Source organism: Mustela nivalis (genome assembly GCF_964662115.1).
Source record: "Mustela nivalis genome assembly, chromosome: 10".
Taxonomy (NCBI): Eukaryota; Metazoa; Chordata; class Mammalia; order Carnivora; family Mustelidae; genus Mustela; species Mustela nivalis.
The window spans coordinates 14,677,671-14,690,856 of NC_139029.1; the positions used below are offsets into that span (position 1 = coordinate 14,677,671).

General features: G+C 41.5%; 1 protein-coding gene across 8 annotated transcripts in view; it reads right to left on the reverse strand.

The window, feature by feature from the left end:
* USP48 (ubiquitin specific peptidase 48) overlaps positions 1-13,186 on the reverse strand; it is a 95,770-nt gene that overhangs the window by 22,612 nt on the left and 59,972 nt on the right. For all 8 annotated transcript variants that reach the window (XM_082684579.1, XM_082684578.1, XM_082684585.1 and 5 more), the window contains 7 exons: positions 11,951-12,022; positions 4,180-4,304; positions 3,897-4,019; positions 3,562-3,623; positions 3,008-3,118; positions 1,377-1,507; positions 901-1,007 (listed from right to left, as the gene is read on the reverse strand). In XM_082684579.1, coding sequence (XP_082540705.1) covers positions 901-1,007; positions 1,377-1,507; positions 3,008-3,118; positions 3,562-3,623; positions 3,897-4,019; positions 4,180-4,304; positions 11,951-12,022 — 731 coding nt within the window. The remainder of the gene's footprint in view (positions 1-900; positions 1,008-1,376; positions 1,508-3,007; positions 3,119-3,561; positions 3,624-3,896; positions 4,020-4,179; positions 4,305-11,950; positions 12,023-13,186) is intronic.

The following is a 13,186-nucleotide window of genomic DNA, read 5'->3' on the forward strand; positions in this document are numbered from 1 at the left end:
GCTCCAGTCCCTGAAGGGAGTCCCAACAAGCTTTAACCCCTTTGGCAGATGCTTTAAGATGAGCAAATGAATCCCCTTCACATATGATCGAGGCGTTTTGCAAACTGCTGCCTTTGCATGGGGTCCCAGAGTAAGTCAGCCAGCACAGGACCAGGTCTGAGAAGCACCATCTCCATTCTCTACAGCCGTGTGATTCTCCCGGATGGAAGTCCCCTTGGTTTCAAAGCCAGACATTTGGAGAACTGCTTGCTCTGGTGTAGGTCCCAAGAGTAGGTCCCAGGGGGACCTGATGTGTGCCACAAACCCTTCTTTCCTCAGGAAGGAGTCCACATCGTGAGATCCCTCCCCATGATGGACGGCTGTGCTGGGGATGGTGATTTTGGTGAGATAATATGTCTGCTTCTCCTACCCATCCTGATGCGACCTCTTTATCCTTTGTGGAGCAGCTGTTTAGCTAGTTCTCAAGTTCTTCCAGATGTAATTAATCCATATATAGCTATAGATTTACTGTATCCTGGGAGGAGGTTATGTTCAGGATCTTCCTGCCATACTCAACCATCACACTTTCTGGGTTTGTTCTTGATCTTCCGTAATAGGTACAAATATTTTTGAGGGTAGGTCCCTGGTCTCTCTTCTGTACCACTGTATTCCCTCCACACCAAGCCCATACCTGGAACACAGCTGACATTCAATAATTTTTTGTGTATCAAATCAATAACTGACTAAATCCACATATAATCCCGTAAGTATTCATCTTGAATTCTTATCCAGTATGAATTCTTATGCTCTAGCTCCAAGGAAATAAAAATGTAATCTTAGGCAGGCTCTAGTGAAAATCTATCAGCCAATCAAAAAGCCAACTTGATCATTACTAGTCACGGCCACGAGAGGGACTGGTACCTTTTTGTTATCCACAACTTTATGAACATAGATGGTGGCCTGAGTATATTCACGTAGGTCCCGCTGCTGTTGACACAATAAGCCCTCTCTGCATTCTGGACAGAGTTCTAAAAAACAAAAAGAACAGAAGTAGTTGGGGAATAACTGTAAAAGAACCAAAAAACTATAAACACACAGCAAAAAGTTACCAGTGAACATTCATTAAATAACCATTACCCTTAATTCCCATTAATTATTGTATATTAATAATACCAGTAAGGAAATTCACTTACTATCAACTAGGAAACATACAAATAATGAGAGGGGTATAGAATAATTCCCACCTTGGGTGTATTTGTTTAGACCTGAATACATGATCATTAATTTAATTTTATTTTTGATTGTTAATTTTAAATAGGGAATACAACAGTGACACACTCTCCTTCCCTCTCTTAAAATGTCAAGTGTTAACTATACGAACAAATATGAAAACTTACTTGGCTCAGAAACATACTGTGTTTCTGAAGGGTTTGCATCTCCTACTTCAGTTCTTGTGATTTTAATTACATGATCCACGACAAAGAGCTTTTGTATCATCTGCCACTCACTGGGCCATATGAGAGCTATACTGTGCAAAAAAACACAACATGCCTTAAGACACATGGAAATTAAGAGAATTAAAATAATCCATTAGTCTCCTAAACCCAAATCGCCAAATCACTAAGACCAGTATTTAATACAGAAAAGTTAAGAAGAAAAAGATACATCATCCTCAACAAAGAACAGCAGTAAACCTCATACAAGGGGAGTGTTAGAGCAGTGAAACTCAAGATTCACATTACAGGGATCAACAGTTCTTGCAAGTCTAAATCTCAAAAACTGAAACCAAATGAAGGATAAATACCGTATGATGTCCGTTTGTAAAACCCATTTTCAAATAAGCAAAATATTACTTTGTAAATAGTACTTTCAGAGCAAGGTAACCCTCAACTTCAGGCCCAAGATGGATGTACACAGAACAAAGGGAGGGAGGAAGGGAAGAAAGAGTAAGACTGAGGGGCCTTCAGTTTTATTTGAATTGTTTAATATTTAAGTTGCCTGGTACACACAGCTCTATTATTACAGTTATCCTCCTGATGTCTAGCATTTACAACACCACCTGCATAGAGGAAGGAAGGAAAAAAAGAGGGAAGAACATAGAAAGAAAAATTATTTTTTAAAAGATTTTATTTATTTATTTGACAGACAGAGATCACAAGTAGGCAGAGAGGCAGGCAGAGAGAGAGGGGAAGCAGGCTCCCTGCTGAGCAGAGAGCCTGATGCGGGGCTCGATCCCAGGACCCTGAGATCATGACCTGAGCTGAAGATAGAGGCTTAACCCACTGAGCCACCCAGGTACCCCATAGAAAGAAAAGTTAATAACTATAAGCTTCCCTAAATGATGTGAAAGTATTAACATGAATAGTAAACTCCCCACCTCTACTCTTAGTCCCAAAGGAATGATTATGTATGTGTTCCAATGTTCACAGTTTATAAGCAATATCAGAGGCATTCTATGTTCTCTTACATAGTTTTTAATTCTTTGAAAAGATAAAATGGCAATATCATGGGTAAATTTCAGACATGAGTCCTTTTGGAAGCACTTGAAGAGTGAGTGGGACAAAAATTTTGACTTTAAGACCCCAGAATTGCAAATGACCAGCCCAGTAGCTCTGCTCTGGTGTCACAGTGCCTTCCTCCTCATCTGTTTGCAGAAGCCCGGTGGCTGCAGGAAAAACGAGGACCAGCAAGCCCCTGGTGATTACTGGATGCTGGAAGAGGTAAACCAGAGGCAGTACTGGAACTGGCAGCTTGGGAGAAGAAGACTGGGGCTCTGGGAAGGACAAGGTAGACACAAAGAGCACGGCAGCTTCAGGCAGATTCTCGCCTGCTCTATGGAAGCAGTCTTGCCCACCCCCACACCCCCTTTTTAAAGGGGAGTGCTCACTCTAGTGGAGCTTTTGAAAGGACAAACCCCACATTTCAACAAAGGCCTAGATCCTTCATATACACTGCTTGTGTCAGATAAAAATTACCTAAGTATTCATTATTAATCACTAGAAAAATTACATGAGGAGAAGAAACTCACAGTTTAGAATCTTCTTTGGTCATGGAAGCAAATGTAAACATGAGCCCCCCGTGGGGGCACAGAAGAGCGCTGTTTCCAACCGACGACACAGGACTACATCTTGTAGGTTTTCTACTCAAGCGAGACAAGGAGGATCAATATACATCACTACCACAACCACTCAAGAGGTTTAAGATAATTATTTTTACATCTGTAATGTATTTAATTGTCAACAAAAGAAAATTTTAGTACATGCTAAAAAAGTAACCATTGAAGGTACTGTGATCAGAATCCATTAATTCTTTTTTTTTTTTTTTTTTAAAGATTTTATTTATTTATTTGACAGAGAGCTAGAGAGAGTACAAGTAGGCAGAGTGGCAGGCAGAAGGCGAGGAAGAAGCAGGCTCCTGGCTGAGCAGGGAGCCGATGTGGGGCTCGATCCCAGGAGCCTGGAATCACAGCCTGCGCTGAAGGGAGACGCTTAACTGACTGAGCCACCCAGGAGCCCCTACTAATTGTTAAAAATAGCAGAATCAACAACAAATGAAAAGGAAATAGCAAATTTGGGGCCGTACCTAACAAACTTCCGCCATTCTTCTACGAAGAATTGTGACACAATGTATAGAACATCCGTTTCCTGGAACAAGAGAATCACACACAAATGTCCATTAACTCACCTACATCTTTAGGGAAAATGTTTTCCCATATGCTATCGTTCTCCTGTTTTAAGATTTATACATATAATGCAAATATAGCTCTCTGCCAAAAAATGCTAAGCCCTCCAATTAAACAACTAAACAATGAGAATTAGAGGCGCTCTGGGTTGTTCCCAAACAGTTCATTAGGAATTTGCAAAGTGCCTTTAAAAGGTTAAAATAAATTCTATCCTACTTTATGGGGATCACTATACCTCTGGCCAGTTACTGAGACACGGTCTGTTCTTATCCTGGAACAAATTTGGAAGAGAAGTCTTTTGCTCATTTGCAATCATCTTATGTAAGGCTTCATTTTCTTCCCCTTCTCTTTCTAAAATCTGTAAGAGAATGAAACAAGAAGCAATCAACCACCCCCTGACAGCACAGGACATGCCTCCTCCCTACTCCCCCCACAGAAGTACAATGTCAATTCCCGGGGAAAGTCAATCCAGGGAGGCGGCATGTGATTTCCCCAGGAGGCAGCACCACATTCAGTACCTTGCACTGGGAACAGCATTCTCTGTAACTTGGAAACTCGGGAGCCTTTGGAAAATACTGCTGCAGTTTACTCCAAGCCTCTTTAGAAACAAGTCTTCTTTCATTTTCAGATATGCATAACTCCCCTAAGTTAAAAAAAGATTATATTGGGGGGAGTTTTTAAAAAAAATCAATATAGAGCCCCCAAAATCTCCTTCGACCTAAAAAAAAATTTGTAGATCCTCTTTTTTTTTCTATCCTGTAATTTACTCTTTCCTTAGTTTCAAAACTCTTTAAATTTCATCCTTAATTCTGAAGAACTAGCCATTCCTATATGTCCTTAATCAAAGTCTGTTATTGAAATACCAGGCAATTAAAAAACAAAAAACAAAACAAAACAAAACAAAAAACACACAAATGTATAAGACTAGAGCCAAGCACTTCCCATCTCTATCTCTCTGTCAGTAAAGGAAGCAGTGAAAAGGGCCTTCGGGGGATTGAGGTACCCTTTGCCAGCAGGGTGGTTCAACAGCACTGTGCCACCACTCATATCCAAATGGCACACTCGCCACTCACCTACAGTTACCTCCACCCACTCCGGCTGGAGAAATAGGATTTTCAAGATTGGGTCCAAATTTTTTTTTTTAAGATTTATTTATTTATTTATTTGACAGAGAAATCACAAGTAGGGAGAGAGGAAGGGAAGTAGTCTCCCTACAGAGCAGAGAGCCTGATACGGGACTTGATCCCAGGACCCTGAGATCATGACCTGAGCTGAAGGCAGAGGCTTAACCCACTGAGCTACCCAGGCGCCCAAGGTTGGGTCCAATCTTACCAGAGCCATTCTCTTACGTATCAACTCAAGTTGAATAAGAAAACCATCTCCAGTCAAAATCTAGTTGGCTTTCTTACTACTGCTGTCACCCCAGTTCCTGGGAATCTTTGAAAATAGCAGAGGACTGGGTGCTGCGGTGGTTCAGTCAGGTAAGCCTCCAACTTTTGGTTTTGGCTCCGGTCATGATCTTATGGGTCATGGGACTGAGTCCCATGTCAGGCTCCTCGCTCAGCAGGAAGTCTGCGGGGAGAGGCTCTCTTTCTCTCTCCACATTGCCCCTGCACACTTGCTTTTCTTTGTGAAAGAAATAAATACATCTTAAAAAACAAATCAAACCCAGAGGAGAACATGCTCAGCACCACCCCTTTCCCTCTTTTCCAATCACAGGAACACCTAGGCAGCAGCAACTCCCAATCTTAAGGGCCCCACATCAGTTTACTGCTTGCTGGCCCATGTCAGGCTTTCAGGGGGCCTGTCTGCCTTTCTCCACCCCTCGGCCCTTTTCTGCTTCTACATCCTGTTGTTTCAGCTGTCTCTGGTCAGTGAATTAGTGAACTGCACTTACATTATTAGGTGTAGTCATTACACCCCCCCCAATCTTTAGGTTTTCAAAGCCATACATTTGTTTCTACCCCATATCTAAGAAAAATAAAGCCAGTAACTTTTCAAAGTACTGTCTCATCATTTTTTGCTTTACAGGTTCTATAAAATAAACACAATCAGTGAAGTTGATATACCCAGTCACCAGCGTGGATTGTTTATAACACAGCTGGGATATGACCTCAGGTCTGTCTCATCCAAACCCCCAAATTTCTAACACCTTAAAATGCATCGTCTTCCATTCTATCTCTCACTGAGCTTTGAATAACCCCAAGAAAAGATTGCTTTAGAGAACTTATTATCAGAGCAAATAGGTCACACTGTAAAAATTAATCTTCTTTCTGAGTAGGTTGTTGATTTAAATTTCCTGAGGTCATGAAGACCTATTCCAATACGTCTATCCTCAGACAACTGGGGAAGTTTTTTAAAAGGTTATCTGGAGGGGCGCCTGGGTAGCTCAGTGGGGCCTCTGCCTTCAGCTCAGGTCATGATCCCAGAGTCCTGGGATGGAGCCCCACATCCAGCTCTCTGCTCGGCGGAGAGCCTGCTTCCTCCTCTCTCTATGCCTGCTTCTCTGCCTACTTGTGATCTCTTTCTGTCAAATAAATAAATAAATCTTTAAAAAAATAAAATAAAAGGTTAACTGGATTACTGGATTCTAATTTAGTACATCTTTATGATGAAATATAATGCAGTCATAAAAAAGATGACAGTAGATTTCCACAATCTGATTTAAAAGAACTCCAAAGCAATTATAATTTTAAACTGGTTTCTTTCTTGCCTTCCCCCCAACAAGACTGAAGGCTGCATTTGTGCTGAACCATGTACGTGATTCAGAAGAGGTATGTGAACAAAGGAAACAGTAATATAAACACACACACACTTTAAGGGGATTTCCGGTCACTGGGGACATGTTGCCCTAGTTCTGATGGGAGGCATTTCAATGCTGGATGTGTATAAAGAACAACCTAAATTTATTTCTGAATTCAGGAGACTATTTTAATAAATCACTTCACTGCAGTTTGAGTGAATAAACAAAGTCCTCTCCCCTGTACTTCTTACCATGTTTCTAAAGTTAGTGTCCTATCATTTTTTTTAAAGGTTTTATTTATTTATTTGACAGAGACATAGTGAAAGAGGGAACACAAGCAGGGGGAGTGGGAGAGGGAGAAGCAATCTTCCCACCAAGCAGGGAGCTCCATCCCAGGACCCTGGGATCACAACCCAACCCCAAGGAAGATGCTTAACAACTGAGCCACCAAGCACCCCATGTCCTATTATTTTAATGACTGCACATATCTGAATCCTGCTTATGACCTCACAATCACTAACTTTTACTTGTAGTATATGAATTTTTAGACTTGTATCCTGTGATAAGTATCACTTTCCTAAATTTGAAAAGACAAAGCCAATCAATGAAATTCATCCTGGAGCAACATCTCTCAACACAAGATCAAATCAGCCATGAGAGATCAAATTCACCAAATATACTAGTTAACCTAATCCCCAAAGATTCTTCCAGTAAAAAACAGGAATCTAGTAAACAATGAGTTTAGACTGTGTATAAATATCCTCACCCACAAAATCTAGATCTAAACTGCCCAACTGCAAAGCAAATTGTGCAATAAGAAAGGTTTAGGGACGCCTGGGTGGCTTAGTCAGTTAAGTGCCCATCTTTTTTTTTTTTTTTTTAAGATTTTATTTATTTGACAAACCGAGATCATAAGTAGGTAGAGAGGCAGGCAGAGAGAGAGGGGAGGAAGCAGGTTCCCTGCCAAGCAGAGAGCCAGATGCGGGACTCGATCCCAGGACCCTGAGATCATGACCTGAGCTGAAGGCAGAAGCTTAACCCACTGAGCCACCCAGGTGCCCAAGTGTCCACCTTTTGATTTCAGCTCAGGTCATGATTTCAGGGTCCTGGGATCGAGCCCCATGTTGGGTGGGATCCACCACCCATGGGGGGTGGTGTTGGTTGGGGGGAAATTCTGGCTCAGCAGGGAGTCTGCTGCTCTCTGCTCGTCCCCCAGCTCATTACCATGCAGACACTGTCTCAAATAAATAAATTAAAAAAAAAAAAAAAAAAGGTTGGGGCGCCTAGGTGGCTCAGTCATTAAGCATCTGTCTTTGGCTCAAGTCATGATCCTGGGGTCCTGGCATCAAGCCCTATATCAGGTTCCCTGCTCAATGGAAAGTCTGCTTCTCCCTCTCCCACTGCCCCTGCTTGTGTTCCCTCTCTGGCTGTCTCTCTCTCTCAAAGAAAGGAAGGAAGGAAGGAAGGAAGAAGAAGGGAAGAAAGGTTATCCACTTAAATAAATACAAAATGAACTGGGTAAAAAAGCTTGATGCATACATAGCATATACAATAAATACTGAACTCTATGGCAGCAGTAAATCTCCTAATGGAATATAATCCAGTGATTAACTCACATAAATCTCTGATGTATTAAATATGCACAGGTCTTTATAGATATACTGGGATTTCACAGTAAAAATATGCAAATTCACAATAAGGACATCCAGATTAAAAAAAAAAAAATTCTGAAACTGGATTTTCAGTGCCTCCTAAATAACATTAAACCAGGGCGCCTGGGTGGCTCAGTGGGTTAAAGCCTCTGCCTTCGGCTCAGGTCATGAGCTCAAGGTCCTGGGATCGAGCCCCGCATCGGGCTCTCTGCTCAGTAGCGAGCCTGCTTCCTCCTCTCTCTCTGCCTGCCTCTTTGACTTCTTGTGATCTCTCTCTCTGTCAAATAATAAATAAAATCTTTAAAAAAAAAAAAAAATCAAACCAGAGTAAAGGGATTTTTATTTATTTATTTATTTGTTTGTTTGTTTGACAGACAAAGATCACAAATAGGCAGAGAGAGAGGAGGAAGCAGGTCCCCTGCTGAGCAGAGAGCCTGTTGCGGGGCTCCATCCCAAGACCCTGGGATCATGACTTGAGCTGAAGGCAGAGGCTTTAATCTACTGAGCTACCTAGGTGCTCCAAGGGACTTTTTTTTTTTTTTTAATTTTAAGGATTTGAGAGAGAGTGTCTGTGTGTGTGGGCATATGTGCATGTGGGGGGAGGGGCTGAGTAAGCCCTCTCTGGGGAGAGTCCCAAGGAGATTCCCTACTGCATGCACAACCCTGAGATCATGACCTGATCCAAAACCAAGAGTTGGACACTTGCTTAACTGACTGAGCCACCTAGGCGCCTCCAGAGTACAGGGATTTTTAAAAAAATTTATAAAATCATGATGATGGATAAAGAAAACACTGCGGGAGCCGTGCCAACAAAAAGTTTTGAAGCTTAAGAGGAAATCGATGGGACACAAGAAAAATGAATTTTAAATTGGCAAAAGTCAGGAAGTAACCAGATTCACTACAATGCAGAAGTGCCCCCAATGACCCAGGAATTGGGAGCACACAGAAGCACAGATGGTATTAAAAAACAGGTAAATGGACCGCAAGTCTGTACTTAGGAGGCAGTAAATTCTCAGTCCCTTCCTCATGCTCTAAGCCACTCTATCCACAGAATACCACAGGCTTCTCTGACAACACTCAGCCTCAGGCCCCTGCACCGGGGAACAAAGTGCGCAGATGAATGTGGGCACGAACTGAGATGGAGTTAAGTGTTTCCACACAGAAGGCAGAGGCTCCCAAACCCTCTTGTCTCTTACGACCCCAGAGCTCTGACAGTCCAGTCAGCACTCTGCAAGCAGGAAGATGGAAGATACTTATGGAAAATCTGAGTAGCCTAAGAGCAGATCCCAAACAGTGGGAATTCCCCAGAGTAAGAGGCCAGCCAGGGGCCTCCCAACAGCAAAGCTTATCATCACCAGCCTCAGCCACACGCACAGCACCCAGAGAGCATCTCACAAAACAGAGGAGGTCGGGCCCACACGGAGGCGGGTTGAGGTGAGAGGTCACAACGCTGGAGACAAAAGTCATACAAGCTGCCAGAAATGAAAGAAAAAAGGTAACCTACAAAGAATGGCTTTGGACAAATGGTACACTGTAAGATGCAATTCCTTCCGGGTTTTGACAGAAAATAATGTCCAACAATTATATACCTAGCCTTTGCAAAACTACCTCTCAAGGGTGAGGACCTCCAGCAGATAATTCTCGCCTCTTTGTGACTCAGTTTACTTACTCGTGAGTATCACGGATGTGACAGTAATACTAATACTGACCACTCACGGTTGCTGTAGAGGCTAAATGAGTTAGTATCTATACCCTTACGAAACTAACAGACAAAAAAACAAAACAAAACAACAACAACAAAAAAAAAAAACTAACGGACAAACGGTCAACATTCAGTTCCTGTGCACTACCCTCTTACTACCAGTAGTGTTCTACTACCACCACGAATGAGCTTTAATATAAACCGAATAAGTGAAGTGGGTTTCTAAGTAAGGTCCAATATCCTGCACCTGAAAACCTGGGTCCCACAGACACACAGTACACTGAAAAGTGAGGTCCACAAAAACAATCGCTGAGAACTATCCTTTTAAACTATTAGAGAGGGCGCCTGGGTGGCTCAGTGGGTTAAGCCGCTGCCTTCAGCTCAGGTCATGATCTCAGGGTCCTGGGATCGAGTCCCGCACCGGGCTCTCTGCTCAGCGGGGAGCCTGCTTCCTCCTCTCTCTCTGCCTGCCTCTCTGCCTACTTGTGATCTCTCTCTGCCAAATAAATAATAAATAAAATCTTTTAAAAAAAAACTACTAGAGTATGTAGGGGTGTATGGCTGGGTCAGCGGGTGGAGCACGCGAGTCTTGATCTCACAGTCGTGGGTTCAAGCCCTTGCTGAAAGTAAAACTTACGTAAAAAAATAATAAAATCAAATTCAAGATAAAGTATAGCCACGAGTTGAGATCAGGCTAAAGACCTAAAAACCACCTCTTGTGCTCAAATTTTCAGCTGAGGAGTATAGCACAAGTCCTGAAATCACATTTAGCTCTGCCATGCTTTTTGTCACAACTGTGATGCTGAAATGACAAGATGAGACAAGAGGTGGGAAGACTGAGCAAAAGTCAGTGAACCGAGGGGTAAGATGACAGTCTGAGTTCTGACACTGTTTCAAACAGCAGGGAGGCACCGAGCAGGAAAGTCAGTGTTGTGTCGCAGAGGCCTCAACTCTCAGAAGGGAGGAACGTACCCCACTGTCTGCATCCTTGCTGTGATGCTTAAGGGAAAAGAAAAGCTGGTATGAAAGCGTCACGAGAACAACTGATGTACTCTTGGCTATTCACTTCACCTTATTCTACCTACTCAACCTGCCAACCACACACAAGGTCGTGTCCTCTTTGCATCTGTGTTCCTCCTGTGCGTTCCTCCAGTGTAAGCAGGGCCAACTGGGAGGCAAGGTGATGGGACAGGAAGGAAAAATGGGCTTGTGGCCCTCCCCATGAGACGCAAATCCACACCCCAAGATGACTTCCCCTCCCAGCTGTATGGCCAATGAACAAGTAAGCACAGTCCTTCAACGACTCAGTGAAGTACAGTGCAACAATGTCCAAATGGCCAGGACACAAGTATCATTTGAGTGACGACTATAATCACTAATGTCCTCAAGGACTCCGGATATAAAAGGACTCGTATGCATGCGGGTAGGCGCTGAGATACCATGCATTGGTACATAATGAACTGGTAAGAGCTGGATATAGTCAGGGATGGGGTGGGAGGTGGGGACACTTATGCATAAATGGCTTTGAGAAGCAAATGCCTGTTTGACTTCCACAGAGCTAACAGAATGGAAAACCGTGTCTCATATACAATCAGTCCCTTGCAAAAAGTTACTTACTAGAAATGAGCACTCCTTAAGAAAAATAATACGCAACCAAATACACAGGATAAATAAAAACCTGGAAATTATTATTAGGAGTACACAGCACACGGCAGCTGGTCATTAAATGAAAATGAAATGAAACCAGAAATAGCCCTGATAATATTAAAATGTATAAACACTTGTGAAAATGTTCAAGTAGAGCAAAGACTCACAGTCATGGGACATAACTGAAATTCTTCCTTTTAACTCAGATAGTCCTTCAATGTGGCAAGTGGCAAAAAAGTTTCTTCTCTAAATATGGGAAAATCCTATTTTGCTTTTTTTTTTTTTTTTTTTTTTTTTTTAATTTCTTGCAAGGAAAGAGCAGAAGATATAAGGGGGTACTAGCGGGAAAACAGGAAGCAAGAAGCTAACCATTAAACAGGGTAAGAGAAAAGAAACATTTATGACCAAGTGCAGGCTAGAAAGCCAGTGCTCCACCCTGACTGCCATGTCTGGGCCTAACCCTTAAGAAATGCAGCAAAACTCTGAACACATTTATGATATGCTAATATCAGACAAGCAAGGGAAGACGCATGCTTCTGGCTTACCATGTGGACAAAGAATGTCTTCATTAAAATTTAATTCCTCCTCCTCTTCTTTTCTTTCTTCTTTTGATTCATCTAATCAAAAGAAATACAGATAATAACCACTCTGGCTGTTATATTTGAAGTTCAAAGTAGCAGAGAGATATGACTGGGCACAATTTTGAACAAAGAAAACTTAAAACATTCTGAAAATTAGACCCAAGTGATTCCTACCTGCTACTGTTAGGAAGTGTTATATTTCTTACCCTTAAAAGGAAAGAAAAATATCTGAATGGCAGTTTTCGTTTTTTCAAGATTTATATTATGCAAGAAAATGTTCCTTTTTTCAAATTGAAAAATACTTTACATATCCTTCCATTAATTCGAGTCAAGCTATTCAGAATACAGGATCATAAACCAAGTTAATCACCTACATGTCATGTCATTTTCACCCACCTATTCTTTCAGGGGTTGAACAGAAAGCTTCAGAAGACTAATGAGAAATAAGGACTTAACCTTTAACATGAAAAATATATATTAACAACTGAGCTTTTCCCGTTACCATTTCTCTTCCAATATTCATTTTTCCTATCTGTCTACACTGTGTCACCGTGAATTTGTAGTTGTGTATACCAGTTACACGGTCACATAAAAAGTCTTAAGTCTAAGGAGATTAGAATAGTTATCCATGGGTTTTAGTTTAAGTACATAAGACATTTAAAGAATATTTACTAACCATTAAAAAGCTCAGTAAAAAAACAGGCATAGGAAGGACACTCTATCACAAACACAACAAGAACTTCTTAAATAAAGGACCATGGTTGATCTCGATGGTAATTTTGAAAGGCAAACCCCTGACACTGCTAAGTCATTTTTCATGTATCAGACTAGTATTAGCTCATGTGAAAGGTTTATTGTTCATGTTGATAAAAGCATGGAAAAACAAGCCCATATATACTTTCTGGAGAAAATTTACCAATACGTATCAGTACATGGCTATTATAAATGGTTATAATTCTCTGATCCAACCATTTCTGGGAATTTATGCAAAGATGTAGGTACAAGCATATGTAAGGATGCTCACTTTATCTGTTCTTATATATTAACTGTACAAAACTGAAAAAAAATAAAAAACAGTTAAATAAATAGAATACATCCATACAATAATGTATGGATTCCTTTAGCCACTAAATAAGAAGAGCCATATATTCTAATAGAGGAAAATGCACGACTGCACCTACAGGACTGCCATTACTAAAA